Raw genomic sequence first — 23074 nt, 5'->3', positions numbered from 1 at the left:
GCCGGCTCATGCTAGCAGCGCTGCAGGCGCCGGATCGTTAACGGGCGCCTGCAGCGCTGTATAGGAGCTCCCTTGATGTAGGTCACTTGCTGTTTTCTTTTATTTTTTTCCCTTTCTAAAGCTTTTCTTTGTTTTTCACTACTTTGTCTGGTTTTTGTCTTTTCCTTCCATACATGATATTTTTATTTGTTTTTTCATTGGTTTTCTTCACTTTTTTGTTATACTTTTATGTTTTCTCATTGTTTTGCTTCGTTTTCTTTGTATTCTTCGGATTGGTTTTATTTTATTCATGTTTTTGTCGATTTTAAATGGTTTTTCTTTTTAACACATATCTACTTTATGACGGTACACAATATACATTTTTAGCATACAGATGAAACATTTTTTGAGTACACTTTAAACACTTTACAAATTTATGATATTGGAATTCGTCCACGGGATCAATCACGTCAAATCACGATGAACACATGTGCACGCAAAAACTTTTTCCAAAGGCACGTGTCGTGCCTCTCTTTTTCCCTCTTTGTTTCTTTTCTTGTTTTCTCGTGGTTACAACTTCACGTTCCCGACCCAAGAACTTCTCCTGAACCTACACGGCGTGACTATCAATCCAAACCAGACTCTATGCAACACACGGCCACCTATCCTAATTAGACTCGAACTCCATCTTGTTCTGCCACGCTAGCTACTAGTACATGGCGTACCAGTCTCATATCACGTACGCGCATGCATCAGGACTCTACGTTGCATGTGGAACTTGAACATGATCAAGCTAATTAACCTAGTCAAGATTAAACCTAACACATGATATACATGTTTCTGAATTTATGAATACACACTAGCAAAAAAAACCGTGCGTTGCAACGGGAAAGAAAATAACACACGTTCTTAACCCAATAACCATGACTCAAGACCTTAATTGGCCCGTGTCTTTTAGTTTCACATGGCATCACATTTGTATTTCCTCTGTACTCACACACTCGCTCGAAAAAAAAGCCCGTGCATTGCAACGGGAAAGAAAATAACACACACTCTTAACCCAATAACCATGACTCAAGACATTAATAGGCCCACGTCTTTTAGTTTTACATGGCATCATATTTGTGTTGCCGACAGTGGCCTCTGTGCTCACACAATGAAAACACGTTTGAATGTGGTTAGTCTTAATGTCTCTCTTTTGCGCGCGCGCACGTGCGCACACTCGCTTGGAATAAGATAAAAAAGTATGTTATTTTTTTCCCGCAAGGTTTTTCATAGTTGTGTATGCATGGTTCTCGATGTTTTTTTCTCTCACTCTAGTTTTAATAGATGTTTATTTGCAATTCGAATCACCGACGGTACAAAAAAAACAGACCGTACACTATATATTAAGTTTGCATCAAAAATTATATTTTAGAAATATTTAACAGCTAAAAATAACTTCATATTTAGATTCTACATATTTTTCTAATCAAGTTTCATATATAACATGTTAAAATCTAAGTTACGGTTTAAAAGATATGAATAATCTTATTTTACATAAACTTTGGATTGATTAACTGAAACGTCAAGGGGTTTTCTATTAAAACTAAAAAAACGTTTCGGCTGACTTAAATATGGACGGTGGGTTGATTGTCTAAAACGTCAGGGGTTTTTCTGAGAAAATGAGAAAAAACGGTTCGATTGTAACTTAAACATGTATTGCGGGTTGATTTACAGAAAACCGAGGGGTTTATTTGTAAAATGGCGTGACGGAGGACCAGAAACAGTCCGTGCTTTATTAGTACTAGTAAAATGCCCGTGCGTTGCTACGGGGCATTGCATATTTTATTAGAACTTCTCCTTTTATTTTTCTGTTAAAAATCTTTCTATCTTCATCTTAATATTGACCACTGCACCATGAGCTGAAAATCATAGTTAAATTTGTCACAAGAATAAACAAGGACTCGCAACAGCAAGCTGGACATAATACATGTAAAATAATCAAAGATTGTTAAAATACAAACTTCATATTGTTATAGTACAAATAAAAAAAGATGGGCCCTCGGCGCTGCTTGATGCTACGATGGCCTGGTAGCCTTGGTGTTCTATCAGGCGGCGACCCGGTGGCCGCGGCGCTGCTGCACTCGATTGTGACCCGGCAGCCTCGGGACTTCCCCGCTGCGAGGACGACCCGGCGGACTCGGCACTGCTCTAATCCGAGGACGAGCCGACTGCTTCAGCACTGCCCACACAACGGCGTTCCAACAACAGCGGCTACTTGCTTGACTGAATGTTGCAAGGTCCTGCACGTACCTAACTGAATGTGCAATGACGCTGTACGTGAAGCAGAGTAGCAGACAACGTTGCTGATGCATTACATTTGTAGCTATGTTCTAGTTTATCTTGGAACATGTATGAGGCATGCTGGCACTTTGCTTTTAAGCTCTTGTGCTAGCTATATGGCGGTGAGAGCTGGGTACATTGGGGTCATTCAGGCATTCTGTATTCTTTTTTTATCAGTAAACTCATCCCATACATCTTTTACGAATTTACTCCATGTATGAAGTTAATATTCATACATATTCTGCCATTTTTAAACAAACATATTCATACATTGGAGTAGTCTGTTGCTGTCAAGTACAAACAGAATCCATGTATGTAGGAGTGCATGATGTGTTGCTTGTCAATCAAATATAGTTTACTGTCGGCAACAGCTATATAGGCTACAGTAAACTGACGAATTGACAAACAAATGAGACCCATTGATGCTTCAAAAGTATCAATCAAAGAAGGCAAAAATCACCAAAACAAACTTTGTTGCTTACCTGTGCAAGGATATGAGAAGGGGGTTACAGCTAGTTCTCCAGATTTGTGAAGTGAACTTTCAATACGTAAGGTCGCCGCACCGCGCCTCCTTCTGTCCCTCACCTCCATGTCTCCTTTATGCCCAGGAGTCGCGGATGCCATGGATCCACCTGGGAAGACGCGCTCCGGCCTTCCTCGTCGTCACCAGCGACCCTTTCCTCGTCGCCCATCTCTGGATCCGCCTCCCCAACCCCTACCGCGCATGGATCTGGACCCTTCAAGCTCCAGCATCCACCGCTGTTCTGCATCTAGCAGCCACGCCGCCCCTAGTCACTCGAGCCGCCACGTTATCCGGCCCAGATTAGTAAAAATATTCTCTAATTAGTCTGATGAATAAGTTCCCGAATCCATGCTACCTTGGAAAAGGAATGCTGGAAATTCTGATTCTGTCATGACCCTTCAACAATTGTGTGCTGCTTAGATACGGGACACAACCACTAACTGTCCTTGAGATGCATCAAACTTTTAAAAAGTAATTTGAAACTTCATATAATATATTTTTTGAAACTTTGGACCATCATTGCAAGACAAAGCTTATATGGATATGCCGAACCATCCACATAAGTGGGGGCTACATACAGAAAACAAATCACAGAAATCAGTTAACAAAATTGTCTACAAGCTTCTACACACAGGAAACTGCAATGGTTAAGCTTTTGCAGTGAAAACACATACTAAAAGACATTGATGGACTAATTAATGGTTATGATTTAACATTAAACAGAAAACATCGAATGTGTTGGCATGAAAATAACTGAAAATGGTTATGACTCCATAACACAGGATCACAAGAGCGAGGAGCTCACTAATGTGATGTCAAACAACACTCATGAATTGTGATGTTTACTAATAGAGCTTGTATAGGTGTTACTTCTGATAGTGATGGCCAAACTGGCATTAGAGTTGCATGAGCTAAATGTTGTTAACCAAATCAGTATTAACAGTAGTATCCAGTCTTTATACAGAAATAGTTTGGATTTGCATAATTAATTCTTTCCATGTAGTAGAGTCGGCCAACTTAAGATCATTGACAAATCACCATGTAGTCCTGCAGTTTCTACAACCTAGAAATTGTGGATCCACACAAGTACCAAATACAGTGCCCACACGTAGGAAGGAGACTTGGGGAACCAATAGTTACCTGCAGGCGCAAGGTGCAAGCATCCACTCTGTCAATGTAGAGCTTGCACTTGGGGCAGCTCTGCAAACCCGGTGCACTCGACATCACTGTACACCTTGAATTGCATGCAAGATATTCAGTTGCAATGTTACAAAGAGATTCCACCGTGTTGCATTATACCAACCAGAAATGTCAATACTCATTGCAAAAGCATTATCCTTAACAGCGATGTGTCCATAAGGCATCACCAATATTGTGTTATCTTCTAAAATGTAACCCACTTACCTACACTTTCCGAAAGCAGTGACCAGTTCACACTGACATCTGCGGAACCGAACAGAAAAAACAAATTCAGTCTTATACAACCTGAATGTAATATGCAGTGATATTATATGTAGAGAATCAACTAATGTGCTCTTTATTTTACAAGCTTATGCTTAGTCCTATTTAGAGTGAAACCACCATTAATATGGCCTAGTTATTTCTTATTTGTATTCTTTATCTAACTTGCATGATGTGGTACATCTAGGTTGAAAAATATCACCACGATTGAAAGTACATGTTTACAAAGGGAACTACCACAGTGTGGATCTTCGTAATGTGATAAGCCAGGCCAATTCTGGAGAACTATATATGATTTTTTCTTGACAGGGTAAAACTAAACCAACCTCTAAACAGTAGGAGAAGTGTAAACATAATTGTTTGGGGAAAATTTCTACTTTTGTTCTGATATTTTTTATTTTACTAAGTGCATTCTATATTGTGAGTTAAATTTAATTTATATAAGTGAGAAACTTCTATGGCATAAGAATATTCATCAGAAAGTCATGGTTCCTAGTATCTTCCATACATGGTGATAATATTGATTCGAAGTGGCATGGTGTGTTCCTCAGTTGAGTACCTGGGGCCATTAATATGCAAAAATAGAAAAGGAGTAGTTGATAGTTCTTATTAAATAACTTCAATGGTGCATCAAGATTGTTTCCAATTGAAATAAAAATATAACCATTCAAATAAAGGTTATCCCTTGACTCCAGAAATAAAAGGCTGAAATTAGCATCGGCACTGATTGTTTTAATGTATACAGTCTATACAATGTTAATGCTTTAGTTAGTTCCTGATTGTGAACTCTAATGTTAATGCTTATATCAGCACCTTATTTCCTCATTCAAGAGTAACCAATTTTCTGAATATGAGCAACTTGCATTAGACTATAAGGAGCATGTGATTCAACATAGCGATGAAGACCTACGGCAAACCAGACTGAGACACCCCCTGCATGAGTAGCAAATCGAGTAAATAAGAAAGTTTTATACCCGCAGTCAGATCTAGTCTGGAAAATAAGAATAATGACAAGCTTACAAACATACGAAAATCCTGGAAACCACATGGACAACAATTAACCAACCAGCCAAAGGGAACCGGCACACTCTCAGCTCACATATCAATCCACTGAAAAACATCTCATTTCAGAAATAATCAAGGGTGAAGTACACTATGATCTTTACCTTGTACAGACTGAGCCTTGTCAGTACTGGAGATCTTTGTAGACTTGTCATACTGGCTCCTAGTAGTCAGCCTGCCTTGTACTCAGCTTGTGGATGCAACAACCACCGTAGTTTTACTTGCACTTGCATAGCTGGATTTGTACACAACAGTTGGAGTCGTTCAGATTATGCTCGGCTAGGTAAACACACACCACTTGGTCACCTTTCCTGGAGCCTGGCTCGATTGAGAGCACATCACTTTGCAGAAGAATCACTTCTTGAGTCACTATACTAGAAAGAACTGATGAACAGAACGAACAAAAGCACTCAAATAGCCGTGAAACAATTTCAAAAAAACAAATCCACCACACAGCATGCTAGCAACCCTGGTTGTTCAGAAATTCAGTAAGATAGATTGAACAGAGATAAAACTGTAAGCAATTAGGACTATGTGGAACCAAGAATTGAATAATTTATTTCCTTTTTGTAGAAAGGCGTTTTCCAGCTGAAAAGAATTCAGTTAGAATTTCATGTCGTCATACTCCCACAGTAAGAACTTACATGTCATTTTCAGTATAACTATTTTATGAGCTTACATATAAAAGCACAAAAATGAAAAGGGTACAAAAATAAAAACAACACATATATACACTGTTTGTGTTTGGAAGGATATCAATTCACAAATAAAAATAGATCTATTCATGGACTTGTTCGTGTAGTAGCAGAATTTTGTTCAAAAAAACTGGACTTGTGCTAATGGGAGAGATTGAGAGCAGATGGGGTTGCTTGCCCTATCTTGGCGCAGCAGAGGCGTCATCCAAGGTGAGGAGGTGCTGCCGGCTAGGGTTCCTCCCCGCTGACCTGCGCAAGAAGGGAAGGAATCGAGTTGGGGAAGGGACGGGAAAGGGAGCGGATGAGATAGGAACATGATAAAACCATGAGGAGCTGCAGGTCCATGGCGTCCTTCACATCTCCGTGAAGATGCCCTTGACGCCGGCGAAGCCCTGCCTGAAACCCTAGCCATGGGGATGGGGTTGCGAGCGGGCGGTAGAGGCCGGGAGCAGAGAATCTGGCTGGAGGGGAGCGAGGAGAGGACCGTTGGGAGCTCAGGGGCATGGTGCGTGGCGCCGGAGCTCACCGGAAGCGGACGGCATGGGTGGTGGCGGCGGCGAGGACATCGTGGGCGAGAGGGAGAGGAGGTGAGCCCGTCCTCCGTGTGTGGTTTTTTTTTTCAGTCTGCTCGGTCCACGGGTTGAATACCCAAAACTACAGGGTCTCTTTTGCAAGAACGAAACGTTTTCTTATATTTACCACTTTAAAAAGGACTGCGGGTTGAATACCCAAAACTACAGGTACATTTTTGCAAAAGTAGTAACGACGGACGACCAGAAGCAATCGGTGGTTTATTAGTAGGTAAAGATAAGGTAAGATTACCATTTCCTAAATACACATAGTACAATTTTAATGGCAACAAACATTTTTTACATTGTACAAGCATTTTTTAAACTTTCATGTAATTATTTGAAACATGTGCATATTTCTTTATAATGCCACCTACCTTTTGTTAACGGGAAAAAATTATCCTGCACGAACGTTTCTTTACATTTTGTAAAGATTTTCTTAAAAGGTCACGAACCTGTTTTGATTTGCTAGAATATCTCTTTATAATTTCATGCACATTTTTTAGTGGCACTAAACTTTTTTTAACATTACGTATACATTTTCACGAAAATGTCACGAACACATTCTTTAAAACTGTGAACCTTTTCCATGAATATAACTTACATTTTTTAGAATTATGCCATTATTTTAATGCATGTTGATTTTTTAAACGTCTGATATTTATTAATTTACAAAAAAATCCATACACATGATTAGCATTTTCTATACACGTCTAAAAAAATTGAGTGCGTGATTAACATTTTCCATATACTTTGTGTAGAATTTAAAATATTATGTGTGTGTGTATGTGTAAAATATTATGTGTATAATAAATGTTAATCACACACATACACGCACACACACACATTTTCTATACACATGTGTGTGTACGTGTAAAATATTATGAAATATAAAGAAATTTGAAAATAAAAAAGATATATACAATGTGTATAATAAACGAAAAAAAAAACATGACGAGTAGCGCGCGGTTACTGGACAGGGCCAACACGAGCTCCCTGTAGGTGAGCCTCAGTAGGATTCGCAACATGCGGCACACCCATCTATGGAACACTGCAAGCTGGTTTTAGAACCTTCCACGGTTGTGTTTTTCTCTATAGTTTTCCATCCTTTTTTCCGTTGTTACTTCCAGAATTCTTTCCTTTTCATTTTGAATTTATTTGGATTCAATTTTTATTTTTTATTTCTTTCTTCTTTGGTATTTTCTGTTTTTTATAGTCAGATTGTTTTTTTAAGAAAATCAAGGTGTACATTTCAAGTATATAGGCTGAATATTTTCACATAAAGGTTGAACATTTTTTAATAGACGGTGAACATTTTTCTGAATACATGTTTGAACATTTGCCAAATTTACATTGTAGCTTTTTTTTATATGCACGGTAAACTTTTCTTGTAACACATTAAACATTTTTCCATGAACATTTTGTAAATGTGCAAGCATTTGAAAAGTTCTTGAACACTATTTTAATGTCATAGAAATTTTTTTAAAGTGCACGCAACATTTTTCTAAATTACATGAACATTATTTATCATTGTAAAAATATTTTCTTAAGGCATGATGAACATATTTTTTAAACGCGGAAACATTTTCTATAATGTCATGAACATTTTTTTATTCCACGCACTGGGGCGGTTTTTTCTCTCTGGATTTTTGATTTTTCTTTCCAATTTTATGGGGTTCTTTTTGTTTTCCAGTTACTTTCAATTTTCGTCCATCAGAGCTCGGGGGTTGACATACTTTTGGTCATAAAGTTTAGTCTTGTGCCCTTTCATCACCTCATGATAAACTTTCTATTGGATCCTATTCCAAAAGTCAGGAATTACTCCCTCCGTCCCATAATATAAGACGATTTTTGACACTACACAGAGAGAGTACTTTTTATTCCTTTCTTGTATATGGATTGGCAATGTGCATGGAAATAAAACTGTTCTTATTGACCTCCTTGTAGTCACCCCTAGATGCTTATGTATTTTGTGACCTTGTCCTTCTTGATCTTCTTCACATGATGCCTTTTCTTGTTGAGTGCTTCATGACATGCTTGAATTTCTTCATTGGTGCGAGAAATGCTTGGACTTTTTTCAGTCAATCATACTAAAAACAAAAATGGATTGCCAAAAGTAACAAAACAAAAAAAACTTTGGTTTGAAAAAGAGTCTCCTCCCCAATTTTTCGAATTGAGTTCCCACATTAAAGAAAAAACGAAACAAAGCGAGGACAGAAGATTCTCAAATCCTGATTGGTCCATCCGGTCCTCGCACGGATCATGCCCCGAGCTAATCGTAGCCACATGGATCTTCCAGATCCAATGGCAAAGACGTCGGCGACATGGATAGAACCAGCCGAGCCGATCCTAGCCATTTGCACCTTCCAGATCTTGCGGTGGAGAACGTTGGTCACACAGATCGCACCCCCTCCCATCGATCATGCCCCTCTGAGTCGATCCCTGTCGCCCGCCCTCCTAGATCCGAAGGTGTCGACTACATGTCATGTGAATCGCGCCCATTACTCCGGAGCACTCCCTATAAAAGTGATAAGCTTGCGTTTAGATTCATCAGTGTCGCGGCCCACATTTCGAGAGATTGAAGTTCGTCGTAGAAGGACGGGAGATGGACGAGAGGAAGAGTGCCGAGCGGAAGAAGGCGGTGACCCGATCCACAAAGGCTGGACTCTAGTTTACCGCCGGCCACGTCGGGCACTATCTCAAGAAGGGACGCTACGTGGACCGCGTCGGCTCCAGCGGCCCCATTGGCCTTGCCGCCGTCCTCGAATACCTTGCCGCCGACGTAACCAACCAACGACCGATCTCATAGATTCATGTTCCGTTCATGCTCAACATAGTGGTAATTGATCTTGTCTCGGTGTTCACTTTAAACCACATATGCTGGAGTTGGCGGGCAATGTGGCCCAGTACAACAAGAAGACCCGCCTCATGCCGCGCCACCTGCTTCTCGCCACTCGCAACGACGAGGAGCTCTCCAAGATGCTTGACGGCATCACGATCGCCCATAGTGGCGTGTTGCCCAACATCCACTTTGTGTTGTTCTCCAAGAAGGCAAACATGCAATAGCATATCAACTTCAAACAGAATCCAAGAATAATATATCTCTGCAATTTTTTACCTTACGAGTATTTGCTTAGCTTGGATCCTCATCAGGGCCATACGCGAGGTGCAAAATATCATGAAACTAGGCCCTTTATATAGAAAATAATAATTATGAATATATTATTTATTTAGCACACCATAAACATAATCTTCCCAATAATAATACAAGGGAGATATATGATGAGAAGAAAAAACACAAATGAGATCGGAGAATATCAATCCATTGCTATACTAAAATTTCTTTGAAGAATTTGTGAAGTGATTTGATTCAAGGATAACGGAAAAAACCGGCGAAGAATAGCAATAAGTTGTACTAGTTCCTAGTATGATGCTTGTTGCTTCAGTGCTGGTAGTCGTTGTTAGGTGGTCTACGGATATGGATGTAGTTTTTATTATTTCTGGCATTCGTTGTACTGCCATGATTTTAAAGATGAATAGATCGAAAATTTTCTCACAAAAAAACTTAGCAGTGATTTATACTATTAATTGTTACTATTTAAGTGGAGAGAGAGGTCAAGAGAAAGCCTTCGAATTTGGAACTGGTTGGCGTTGGTAGTTGGAACGTTGTACAGGACATGAAGCGTTGCTTGGATATTCCCTCCATTAATGCTATTATTAATTGCGATTTAAGATAATTTTTGGGGCCCCAGAAATTTTGGGGCCCTGTTCCATCGCACAGGCTGCACCTGCTTGCCATACGGATCTGATCCTCATGCCAAGAAAAGAAGTAATGACGCTTCCGTTTTTTTTCTCTAAACATAAATGTTTCTTTCCACTTTTCCCATAATGCGCATCCGCAGGCAGACCCGGTTGTCCCTTATCTATCCTCTCAACTACTATTGTGTAATGACAGTCTTCTACTGGATCATAATGCATAAATATCTCCTTCCCATATAACATCTAGTACAATTAGTACTTACAGTGCGACCCATATCAAATTTTGCTTACAGTGCAATTATACAGCACCATAGCCCACTACAAAATGAATGTAATCACGTATTTGCCAGATGCCATAAGGATATTCATTCCAGTTATTTCCCTGATAAATCATGAGTGGACATGCAGCCACGCGAGGTCGTTATCAAAACCGACTGTTTCCGCGTGATTCGTGCAGCTCTAATACATCGAGCCTGTATAATAAATTTCATTCACCGTATATAATTAGTACAGCTCTTGTATTACTTCTGACCTTGCCAGTGGCCCAGAAGGCAGACTCGCGCATTGAAGACATGCGTTGATTAACATGTCAGTCCAAATGGCCAGCTGCACCACAATAACTACATTGATCCATGCTCGCAAGGTCAGAAGACTTTTACATAACTTATAGGATATTTGATACATCACCAATATGAGAGAATGATTTTTTTTCACGGCTTCGATTTTGATCTCAGCTTCACAAGTATACATGTTAACCAAAAATTACGGTTCCCATTTTTTTTAACAAATTAGAGACATCAAAACCAACTCCACAGATTTCTAATTGAACTTACAATATGAAAATATCTACAAGATGCATTTAATTACCTGAATATATGGGAGAAAGTTTGTCATGGTTGCAGCTAAATTCATGTGCTTAGTCGATGTATTAGTAATATGTTAATCAGCAAATTAGGACTAACCATCATACAAGTGTGTTTAATCAGTGTGCCAGTTATTAGCCATGTAATATATTGGGCTAATTAGCATATGAGTATTACCATAATACACTAAACCATCCAGTTTGTCATGAAACAGATGCTATGAATAAAGCTTCTTGTACTAGCATTATTCCATTGATGCATCTGCCAATTGATGGGTTACACATTAATACATATATAGACTTGGCCACCTAATAACAATTGCTATAAGAAAAGTCTGCAATGCAAGGGGACGAACAGGTTGGATATAGGTCAGCACGTTTGTGCTTATACCCAAGTAAAACGCAGAATCAAGTCCAGTGTCCTTCTTGGATTTTTTTAGTCAATCATACCAAAAACAAAAAGGGATTGCCAAAAATAACAAAAAATAGTCTTCGGTGTGAAAAAGAGTCTAACCTTCCCCTCCCCAATTTCTGAATTCAGTTCCCACATTAAAGGAAAAAACAAAACAAAGCGAGGACAAAAGATTCTCAAATCCTGATTGGTCCATCCGGTCCTCCCACAGATCACGCCCCCGAGCTAACCGTAGCCACTTGAATCTTCCAGATCCAACGACAATGATCGCTGGTGACATGGATCACACCAGCCGAGCCGATCCTAGCCGTTTGCACCTTCCAGATCTGATGGTGGAGATCGTTGGTCACACAGATCACACCCCTCCCACGGATCGTGCCACTCCAGGTCGATCCCTACTGCCCCCGGATCCGAAGGTGGCCACCACACGTCATGCGAATCACTCCCTTATCGAGGAGCACCCCCCTATAAAAGTGGTGCCCTCGCGTTCACATCCATCAGCACCGCCACCCACATTTAGAGGGATTCAAGTTCGTCAGAGAAGGAGGGGAGATGGTCGGGAGGAAGAGCAGCGAGCGGAAGAAGGTAGTGACCCGGTCCACAAAGGCTGGACTCTAGTTTCCCGTCGGCCGCATCGGGCACTATCTCAAGAAGGACCGCTACGCGGACCGCGTCGGCTCCGGCGCACCCGTCTACCTCGCCGCCGCCCTCGAATACCTTGCCGCCGAGGTAACCAATCAATGACCGACCTCATGCATTCATGTTCTTTTCATGCTCAGCTGAGTGGTAGCTGATCTTGTCTCGGTGTTATCTTTAACCACATATGCTGGAGTTGGCGGGCAATGCGGCCAAGGACAACAAGAAGACCTGCATCATGCCCCGCCACCTGCTACTCGCCACTCGCAATGACGGGGAGCTCTCCAAGTTGCTTGACGACATCACCATTGCCCACAATGGCGTGTTGCCCAACATCCACTCTGTGTTGTTCTCCAAGAAGGCCAACATGCACTAGCATATCAACTTCAAATAGAATCCAACAATAATATATCTCTGCCAATTGTTTACCTTACGAGTTTTTGCTTAGCTTGGATTATCATACTAAGAAAAGAAGTAATGCCGTTTCCATTTTTTTCTAAACATAAGCTTTGTTTTCCAATTTCTCCATAATGCGCATCCGCAGGCAAACCCGGGTCCCTTATCTATCATCACAACTATGGATTAATTATTCGCATCTTGTGTTGTGTAATGACAGTCTTCTACTGGATCATAATGCACAAATATCTCCTTTTCATATAACTTCTAGTACAATTAATACTTATAGTGCGACAAATATCAATTTTTCGCTAATAGTGCAGTTATACAGCACCATAGCCCACTACAAAATGAATGTAATCACATATCTGCCAGATGCCATAAGCATATTCAGTCCATTTATTTCCCCAGCTATCAATTAATGCCATATACTGATAGATGGTTCCCTCTTTCTTTTCAGAAGCACACATCCAAGACAAGGCAAAGCACAGACCCAATGAAAACAGGGCAAAAAGCAAGGCAAACCTATTCTGACCTAGCTAAAAACTTTTAGGGGGGCAACTGCAGATGGTTCCCTTTTTAAAATAATGTGTATGCCAAAGGGAGCCCAATAATGTGTCCCTCGGATAAAGGTCTCGTGCCTATGATAGATCATGTTCGCTTTCTACTCAGCCACTCAACTGTTGTTGCAGTTTGTTCAGAATGAAGACAAATTTCAAGTACATTTTTTAATGGTACTATACATTTTTTAACATTACGTATACATTTTTATGAAAATGTCACAAACACATTTTGAAACCTGTGAACATTTTCTATGAATGTGACTTACATTTTTTAGTATTATGTGAAATGTTTTAATGCATGTAGATTTTTTAAACGTTTGATGTTTTATTAATTTCATACAAAAATTCTTACACATGATTAGCATTTTTATATAGACGTTTTAAAAAATTGAATGAATGTTTAACCTTTTTTAAAATTCTAAGCAAAGTATTTATATATATGGCCATATGATGAAATTAGAAAAGCAAAAAAGGATATAAATAATATGAATAATGAAGGGAAGAAAAACAAAAAAAAATGACGTCAAATAGCGCGCGGTTACTGGGCAGGTCCAACACGTGCTCCCTGTAGGTGAGCCTTGGCAGGACTCGCAGCTGGCGGCACATAGGCGCTCCCGTCGATGAAACGCTGCAAACTGGCGTTTTCGCTAACGGGCGCATACCCCCCTCGTCATGTTGGGCCGGCCCAGTTTTGACTTGTTTTTTCTGTTTTCGCTAACGGGCCCATACCCCCCTCGTCACGTTGGGCCGGCCCAGTTTTGACTTGTTTTTTCTGTTTTCTAAAACTGGTGCGCCAGAGCTGGGTCTCGAACCCACGACCAGTTGGTTTAGAGTAAGACGCCACGACCAACCCACCATATCCTTTCATGTGATTGTTTGATTGTTTTCCCTTTCTTTATTTCTTTTTCTTTTCTATTTTTCTTTCTTTTTTTAAATTCGCGAAACTTTTTTACTTCACTAATTTTTCTGCAAATCGATGACAATATCTTGAATTTGATGTTTTTTCGAAAATTTGATGAATGTTTTTTAAATCCGATGAATTTTTTTCAAATTTGATTAACTTTTTCCGAATTCGGTGAACTTTTTTCCGAATTCTGTGAACTTTTTTTGAATTTGGTGAACTTTTTCCGAATTTGATGAACTTTTTTTCGAACTCGTTGAACTTTTTTTCGTATTTGGTGAACTTTTTTCTGAATTCTGTGAACTTTTTTTGAATTCGGTGAACTTTTTTTGAATACAGTGAACTTTTCCGAATTCTGTGAATTTTTTCTGAATTCGGTGAACTTTTTTCTGAATACAGTGAACTTTTTCCGAATTTGGTGAACTTTTTTTCGAACTCGTTGAACTTCTTTTTCGTATTTTGGTGAACTTTTTCGGAATTCGATGAACTTTTTTCTGAATTCTGTGAACTTTTTTTGAATTCGGTGAACTTTTTTCTGAATACGGTGAACTTTTTCCGAATTTGATGAACTTTTTCGAACTCGTTGAACTTTTTTTCGAATTCGATTAACTTTTTCGGAATTTGATGAACTTTTTTCAAAGCACCAAAGTACATACTGTAGCAAACCAGTTTATTTTTCAAGAAAACCAGTACGTACTGTAGCATTTTTTTTAGCAAACCTAAAAAAGTGATCGAGCAGGCAGCTTTTTTTTAGCAAGCAACGCAGCTAGCGAGCGAACGGCAAGAGCCCACGATCGAGCGACGGCAGCAGCCAGCGAACGAGCAGCAGCAGCCAGCGAACGAGCAGCGGCAGCCAGCGAGCGTTGCTGGGCCAGGCCCATGCAAGCGACTCAGCAGGCGCTGGCTTGGGTAACGGGCGTTAAAGGCGCCAAGGAGGAGCTCTCTAGTTTCTCATCCTTTTTATGTTTTTTCCATTATTACTACAAGTTTTCTTTCGTTTTTCATTTTCATATTTCATTTGTTTCTATTTTTGGTTTTTTATTTAATTCCTCTTTGTTATTTTCTCATATTTTATAGTCAGATTTTTAAAGAAAAACACGGTGTAAATTATATTTATATACATTGAATATATTCAAATAAAGGTTGAACATTTTTTAATAGACGGCAAACATTTTTCTAAATACATTTTTGAATATTTGCCAAATTTACATTGTACGTTTTTTATATGTACAGTAAAATTCTTGTAACACATTAACCATTTTTCCATGAACATTTTTATAAATGTGCAAGCTTTTGAAAAGTTCTTGAACACTGTTTTTAATGTCATAGGCATTTTTTTTGAATTGTACGAAACATTTTTATAAACTACACAAACATTATTTTATCATTTTAAAAATCTTTTCTCAAAGCATGGAGAATATATTTTTAAATGCGGGAACATTTTTTTAAAATGTCACAAACATTGTTCTGTTTCTCGCTCTGGGGCGGGTTTTTTCTGGTCTTTTGGTTTTTCTCAGTTTCCAATTTTTGGGGGATTTCTTTGTTTTTCGGTTACTTTCAAATTTCTTCTGTCAAAGCTTGGGTGTGGTGTGTGGAGCACATGCGTTCTTCATGTGGAGCATGGGTGTGTTGTGCTTTTGGATGGAGCACATGTGTACCTCACTCTGCAAGGAAACCACAATTATGCCTCATTGCAAGGGAGGCGCAAGTTAGTTTACTTGAGAAGCATAGTTATGCTTCTGCGGGTATTTACACACTTTTGGTCATAAAGTTTAGTATAGTGTCCTTCCATCACCTCGTGATAAACTTTCTATTGCATCCTATTCCAAAAGTGAGGATTTACTTATTATTCCCGTCTTTAGTATATGGATTGGCAATGCGCATGGAAACAAAATCGTTCTTATTGACCTCCTTGTAGTCACCCCTAGATGCTTATGTATTTTGAGACCTTTTCCTTCTTGATCTTCTTCACGGGATGCCTTTTCTTGTTGAGTGCTTCATGACATGCTTGAATTTCTTCATTGGTGTGAGAAATGCTTGGATTTTTCCAGCCAATCATACCAAAAACAAAAAGGGATTGCCAAAAATAACAAAAGAAATCTTTAGATAGAAAATGAGTCTAACCTCCCCCTCCCCAATTTCCAAATCCAGTTCCGACATTAAAGGAAAAAAAATGAAACAAAGCGAGGACAGAAGATTCTCAAATCTTGATAGGTCTATCTGGTCCTCCTACTGATCACCGCCACCGAGCTAATCGTAGCCACACGAATCTTCCAGACCCAATGGCAAAGACCGTTGGTGACCTGGATTGCACCCGTCGAGCCGATCCTAGCCGCTTGCACCTTCCAGATCAGACGGTGGAGAAGGGTGGTCACACGGATCACACCCCCTCCCGCGGATCGTGCCCCTCCGAGTCGATCCCTGCCGTTCCGCCCTACCAGATCCTACGGTGGCGACCGCATGTCATGCGAATCGCGCCCCTTACTGCGGGGCACCCCCCTGGTATAAAAGTGGTGCCCTCGTTTCACATTCATCGGTGCAGCCACCCACATTTCAAGAGATTCAAGTTCACCAGAGAAGGAGGGGAGATGTCTGGGAGGAAGAGCGGCGAGCGGAAGAAGGCGGTGATCTGATCCACGAAGGCTAGACTCTAGTTTCCCGTCGGTTGCATTGGGCGATATCTCCAGAAGGACCGCTACGCGGACCGCGTCAGCTCTGGCGCACCCGTCTACCTCACCACTGTCCTTGAATATGGCGCACCCGTCGGCTCTGGCGGACCGCGTCGGCTCTGGCACACAAATATAGCCATACAATTAAGAGGTGGCAATCATTAATTTCAAACTGCCGATGACATGGCAGTTGTTCTCAAAGCAACCACACTGTCATCACTGTGCAAAGCAATTTCAGGAATCTTACTATGAAACGTTGAAGAATCTAAGAAAAGATCTATACTGACAATGAAAACTCTAAAGAAATACTCCATCCGTCCCATAATATAAGAACGTTTTGCAAGCTGTTTTAGCTTGCAAAACGATCTCATATTATAGGACAGAGGGAGTAGTATTCTTTTTAAAACACAATATTAGCAAAAGTACAAATCTCAAAACAAATTTGTAGCGACCCAAGGGCCATTTACACTGTAAAACATATTGTCACTGTCAGAACCTAACAATGCTTGAGGCATGAAGAACATTTCCACCTTGCTAATTGAGACTCAAAGACCTGATAATTGAATTGTGTTAGTTCTATTCTTCGAAAAAAATGATCAAAATGGTTTAGAGAAAAAGGTGCAACAAATGCAGAAATTCGATCAACTTGATTAACAAAGTCGTGTTGGCATTTACATACCACCACAACTCTACTAGTCAAGTGCAATAATTTTCGCTGAAGAACAACACAAAACATAGAGGAGCCAATGCATAGTCATCTGCATGGTGAAATTTTACCTCACTGGCAACTGTACAATTTGGAAATTGAAGCCAATACATGCACAAAGTCCCCTGTGAGATGATGTCAAAGAATATCCAAAGTGGGAGATGGAAGATCGAGCAGAGTAGCACTACCCCAGCTTCCAACGCATTTTTTTCTTGAGGTAGATCATGGGGAAAAGTTTTATTCGATATTGGTGTCCTCGACGTCATCGAGCCATTATCATCGCCTCACGGCATCACGATGGAGAGGTTCGTCACGACCGTCTTCATGAGACTAAACTGCGCCGCATACATCAAAACAATACCATGGCATGAATGATACATAAACATGAATCAAGTAATCTTACGCCCTAAATACACGGCTCTTAAAAAATGAAGAGATGAAGGATGGCAGTCCACTTAAATTATTTACCTCGCATACAGATCGGAGAGCATCTCACGAAAATCCATCTCTACACCCGAGCTGACGAAAAAATCAAATCAAAACAAATACTAGAAAATTCAAAAATTCAAGTTTTTTTGTGCGGTAGACAATTTGATGCGTGTTGTCCGCTCCAATTTTCACATCATTTGGACATCTAAGGAGCTCTCAGCGAAAAGGACAAATTGGGGGTCTGTAAAAATGTTTATTGTTCATGTACTATTTTGGCTCGATTTTTTTTTTGCCGAGGGCTCCTCAAATGTCCAAATGACTTGAAATTTGGAGCGGGCCTCACATATCAAATTGTCTACCGCACACATTTTTTTTTTGAAATTTTTTGAATGGTTTTTGAATTTTTTACAATTTTTTTATAACCGGGTGCAGATGAGTCTGAGCACCGAAACGCCCTACTCGAGCATCTCATGCATATTCATAATCTCTTAGTAGAGCATGCTTGTATGAGTAACAAAACAAAGAATAACATCTAAGGAGAAAAATGAACAGATCAACTATTTGTTCAGAGATAATGAACACGATGTATCACACCACCATCATGCATATGGATGGAACACCAGCAAGGAGGTAACATTACCAAAAATGTGATGGAGTGTTTTCATAGTTCTTTTTCTTTTCCTTTTTCCCATCAAAACCCATGTGGTGGTGGCTGACATCAGTGCTCTTTTTGTTCTTCATCCATGACGGCATCCCAGAAGTTACCTCAGAAGCTTGTTTTGTCAGCACTGCTGCATACAAGACGGGAACAGACAAACGCTTGAAACGCATATCCTTCAGCAAGGAGTGGTGGGAGGAGTTCCTCATGGGAAAAAGATTCTAAAGGTTGGGCAAGCTGTGCTAATCGAGATGCCTCCACGTCGAGGGAGGTAAGCTCCTTCGACCCTCCAATCCCCCTTGATCTCCTCCGTTTCTTCATCGTTTTGGCTGATCGAGATGCCTCCACCTCGAGGGAGGTAAGCTCTTTCGACCCCTCCAATTACTTTTAGTCAAACAACTTTTGTTTTGATGCAGTTTTTGGCACTGGGTGAACCCTAGTTCATCTATTAGTCTATATTTTATTTTTACCTTTTTTTCTGATTCCCTTTTCTCTAATTTTTTCATCTTTCTATTTTTATTTTAAGTTTTTTCCCATTTTTTCTTTAGTTTATTTGTTCTTTGAAAAAAAAATGTAAACTACATTTGACAAACACATGAACATTCTATAACGGCAGAAGCTTTTCTAAAACCATACTAATATTTTTTTAATAATAAGTATGCGAACACTTTTAATAAACTACATGAATATTTTATTAAATGCATGGATATGTTTTGAAATACATGAGAACTTTTTAAAACTACGGAAGCATTTTTTAAATACAATTAATTGTAGGAAAATTATGTTTGTGTGTTTTTTAGATGGAAAATTATGTTTGTGTTGTGTGGATTTTCTTATTTGGATAAGATCCATCCTGTTCCTGTTTCTGTGTGAGTGGCCCCTTTCTACGTACATGAGTTTCCTATTTCCGTGTTAGGTTACGAATCAGTTTATTATGGAAACCGTGGATTTGGAAAAACGGCCGATACGCCTTCTATGTTCTTCTTCTAAAATATAAAATGGAAAGAGTACGTTAGAGTTTGTATATGCGGGATTTGTTTATGGAATTATGCCACGAATGCCGGGCCCTACCGAACTTGCTTGGCCGTAAATGAAGCGTGCTGATCACATCAACAGAATCCCTGAGAAAGCGCAAGCGATTTCGAACGTTTGAGCTTTTGAATCTCGATCGCCCAATTTATAGGCCGGCCGCCGCATCTCATCTCCTCCCGTTCATTCTGTTGCGTTCGTCTCCCCAACAACAGAAGAAATGGCCGGAGCGATCGCGTACGAGGAGCAGCGCCGGAGGCAGATAGAGGAGAACAATCGCAAGCTGGAGGAGCTGCACCTGCACCAGCTCTCCGCAGCCGTCAGGGAGGCCGCCGGCCCCAAGCCCTCGCCGGTCCGGCAGTCCGTGAAGCAGAAGCGGGTGCCGCGGGACGCCGCGGTCCGGCAGTCCGGCCGTGTTGCCAGCCTCCCCAAGCAGCCCAAGTACTGCTACGAGGTACGTACGCGATCTTTAATACCCAAAGATGTATGTATCTAGGATTAACTTGGTGTAATGTACTATGTATCTAGGATGACTACCCAACCTTGGTAGAGAAGAAGAAGATTAGGAGGAGGAACGTACCCCCATCATTCCTCTCCATGCACCGCAGCATTTGATTTGATTGATGATTGTTTTCAAGGAGGAGGGCGAGCAGCACGAGGAGTGACTTGATTAATCGAGTGTACGCCACAGACGAGGCCAGACTCCATGCCAACTCCAAGGCCCAAGAGCTGCTGCGTAAGCTGGTGCCCGGCGGCAACCCCAGCTTTGTGAAGCCCATGAAACAGTCTCATGTCACTGGAGGCTTCTGGCTCGTAATTAAGCCCCCACTCACTCTTGCATTACTCACTTCACTCCCTTCCCTTATTGAAAGTTGAAACCGTCTTCGTCGATCTGTCTGATGATTGTGGGGCGTTGGTTTGGATTGCTGACAGGGCCTCCCGACGCAGTTCTGCCGGCTGTATCTCCTAGAGAGTGATCATAGAATCACTTTGGAGGACGAGGAGGGTGACGAGTATGAAACGCTCTACCTCGCGCTTAAGACGGTCCTCAGCGCCGGATGGAGAAAGTTCGCCTTGGAGCACAACCTGGTTGATGGTGATTGCTTGGTGTTCGAGTGGGTCGTGTGGAACAAGTTCTATGTGAGATTCTTATTTCTTATTATGTGTCTAGCTATATATGGAACCCTATATATGTCCTCTAGTGAGAATGGTTGTGCACTTCACAGAATTAGGATATGCGCCGGCAACACCTTCATCATCTATTATTTTGATTCCTGAAATTCATATCAAATGAGCATAAGCCATTTATATTCTTATTTCTTGTTTATAATTTATATTAAATTATTATGATTAACCCCCCCCCCCCCGGTCAAAATTACTCTAATGCCATTATCAGAAATACTTACTTAGGCGTAAAGCCCAAACAAAGTACTATAATTATTTCATTGAAGCTCAATCATATTACACCGGCCCTTTGATATACCCGTTGTTATGTAAATGATGCAGGTCTACATTATCAGACAAAGTTCCTACTACAAATGAATGCCAAATCATGAGGGTGTGATATACTGAGATTCGAAGATTCAGATGGGAGCGGGTAATTTGTTCATATTATTGTCAGCATTTGTTGAAAATTTGAATTGAGTATTTTTAAAGTTTATTTATAAGCCCTTTTGTTGTGTAGCAGCCACATGGCTGGTACAATCGTGAAGCTTCTGTTTTCGTATGATTCTGCCCGCCATAATTTTGTGTCCTGCATTGCAGTTAGTTGTAAACATGAAAAGAATAACTGTTGGCTAAAATTTTCATTTCTACAAAACTAGTTGATTACAGGGATGCTAGAGCGTTTATAAAATTAATTTGATATAGTGCTTTTGGGTATGTATAGTATGTCTTAGATGGCTTATGAAAGACTCTACTTTTGTTGCCTTGCCCGGTATATGGGCCTCTGAAATGTGTACTCCACTTTTACAAGTTGGTCTGTAGTTTTGTGCATCAATATTAGTTTTCATAGGGAAGTTCTTGGATGATCACAGAAACAATACTAGTCTACCACACACCTTGCTGTGTTTGCAGATTCAAAGAATGATAAGACCACATTTCGTCAACCAAGTTCTTTCTACATTTTGAGTCTTGATATCTGACCATGAACTGTCATATCTAAGGGGAATGCTTTAGGTTACTAGTTTGTAGCTTTCTATACATGTTTAGTGTGTTGGTTTGCGATTTGTTGATGGCCACCAGCACTTACATAGCATCTACTTCCGCACTTCATCCCCCCTATCATACATAATCTATTATCATTGTCTAACCTTAACCTTCTTCCCTTTTTACTAACTTTTCAGTTGTTTTGGTCAATTAGGTCTACTTGAAGGAATTGGACGACGAGTTTGCAAGTTGAGAAGTTCATGGATTCTCATAGTAATTATATGTTTGGACTTTTATATGGGAACCAATGACATTTGTAAATAATGCATGTTTCCGCATCCTTGTTTCTATCCGACTTTGTGTGATTTCCAATTTAACCTACTATGCAAGAACACACAAGTTGGGATATTCCTTTTGCTTCTATGATCATACAGACTTACTCCCTCTATTTTTCTTTGTAAACCAAGTCCACAAACTCATATTACAGGTACTAAGGTAAAATTTTAATGCCTTGCTTTGTAAACCAATTTTTCTTTTTGTTTACTGGAAAGTTAATACGCCGCATGTATGAAAAAAGAAATAGGAAACTGATTAGACTGTCATTATGACTGCATGCATGCAAGTATTAAACTGGATGCTAGTACGAGAAAATATCGTTAACTTTGGGCAGCACTAGCGATCATACTACTGATACCTTGCTTCCCATCAGACTAGTCGCCACCGTAGGATTAGAAGCACAATAGTCGGCCAATCTGCTAATATGGCCGATGCATGGTTCGCTCGTTGGGTCGTTAATTAATTGCTCATGTAATTGCTTATGCTAATATGGCCCATGTTTGTTGGTTTGGGTCGTTAATTAATTGTTCCTGTAATTGCCTCCGGTTAAAACGTCTGCTAATTTGCTTCCTAATCGAATGCTTCCTAGATTGAACGTTTGCATTAGAATGACAGTACTAGACTGTTAGTGAAAAATCGTTTCCCATAGATCATGCCAAATATCGTTTATTATCAAAAACAAATTCTAGAAAGTTGTGATTTGCTTCCAACAAACAAATGTAGGAAAATAATTGTTATTGGAGATACAATTTTGTGCAGCCCAACATGCTTAGGTGGCATGGAAGGATTATTGTTTACCGATATAAACATCCTTTATGAGCATTATTATTTATCGAATCATCCTTTTATGGTGCAAGGGGAAAATAATTTTTATCGTATTGATAGGAATATTTTTGTATCGACGGCAGCATTATTTCTATGCTATTACTAGTAGAAAATAGGGCGTTGATTCTAGC

At 40.0% G+C, this 23074-nt stretch overlaps 1 protein-coding gene, 1 long non-coding RNA gene and 2 pseudogenes across 4 annotated transcripts; 3 read left to right on the top strand and 1 right to left on the bottom strand.

Annotated features, from left to right (window-relative positions):
- Positions 1-1874: 1874 nt before the first annotated feature.
- LOC125546386 lies at positions 1875-6677 on the bottom strand. 3 transcript variants are annotated; one of them, XR_007300623.1, is made up of 3 exons: positions 5455-6677; positions 3968-5221; positions 1875-3397 (listed from the first exon to the last, which is right to left on the bottom strand). It is a non-coding gene; the product is annotated as an uncharacterized LOC125546386 (long non-coding RNA). The 3 variants fall into 3 exon arrangements; XR_007300621.1 differs by having other exon boundaries at positions 1878-4270; positions 5102-5221; XR_007300622.1 differs by having other exon boundaries at positions 1880-5221; positions 5455-6294; positions 6370-6677.
- Positions 6678-9219: 2542 nt separating this feature from the next.
- LOC125546385 lies at positions 9220-9711 on the top strand (annotated as a pseudogene).
- A 2488-nt stretch (positions 9712-12199) lies between these two features.
- LOC125549575 lies at positions 12200-12690 on the top strand (annotated as a pseudogene).
- Positions 12691-19854: 7164 nt separating this feature from the next.
- On the top strand, positions 19855-21176 carry LOC125549574 (B3 domain-containing protein Os06g0194400-like). The gene is given in 4 exon segments (XM_048712953.1): positions 19855-20088; positions 20163-20447; positions 20568-20774; positions 21141-21176. Coding segments are annotated over 4 exon segments (762 nt in total).
- The last annotated feature ends 1898 nt before the right edge of the window (positions 21177-23074 follow it).

The sequence above is a fragment of the Triticum urartu genome, chromosome 3, assembly GCF_003073215.2.
Source record: "Triticum urartu cultivar G1812 chromosome 3, Tu2.1, whole genome shotgun sequence".
Classification (NCBI taxonomy): Eukaryota; Viridiplantae; Streptophyta; class Magnoliopsida; order Poales; family Poaceae; genus Triticum; species Triticum urartu.
This window is presented reverse-complemented; position numbering and strand designations above follow the sequence as displayed.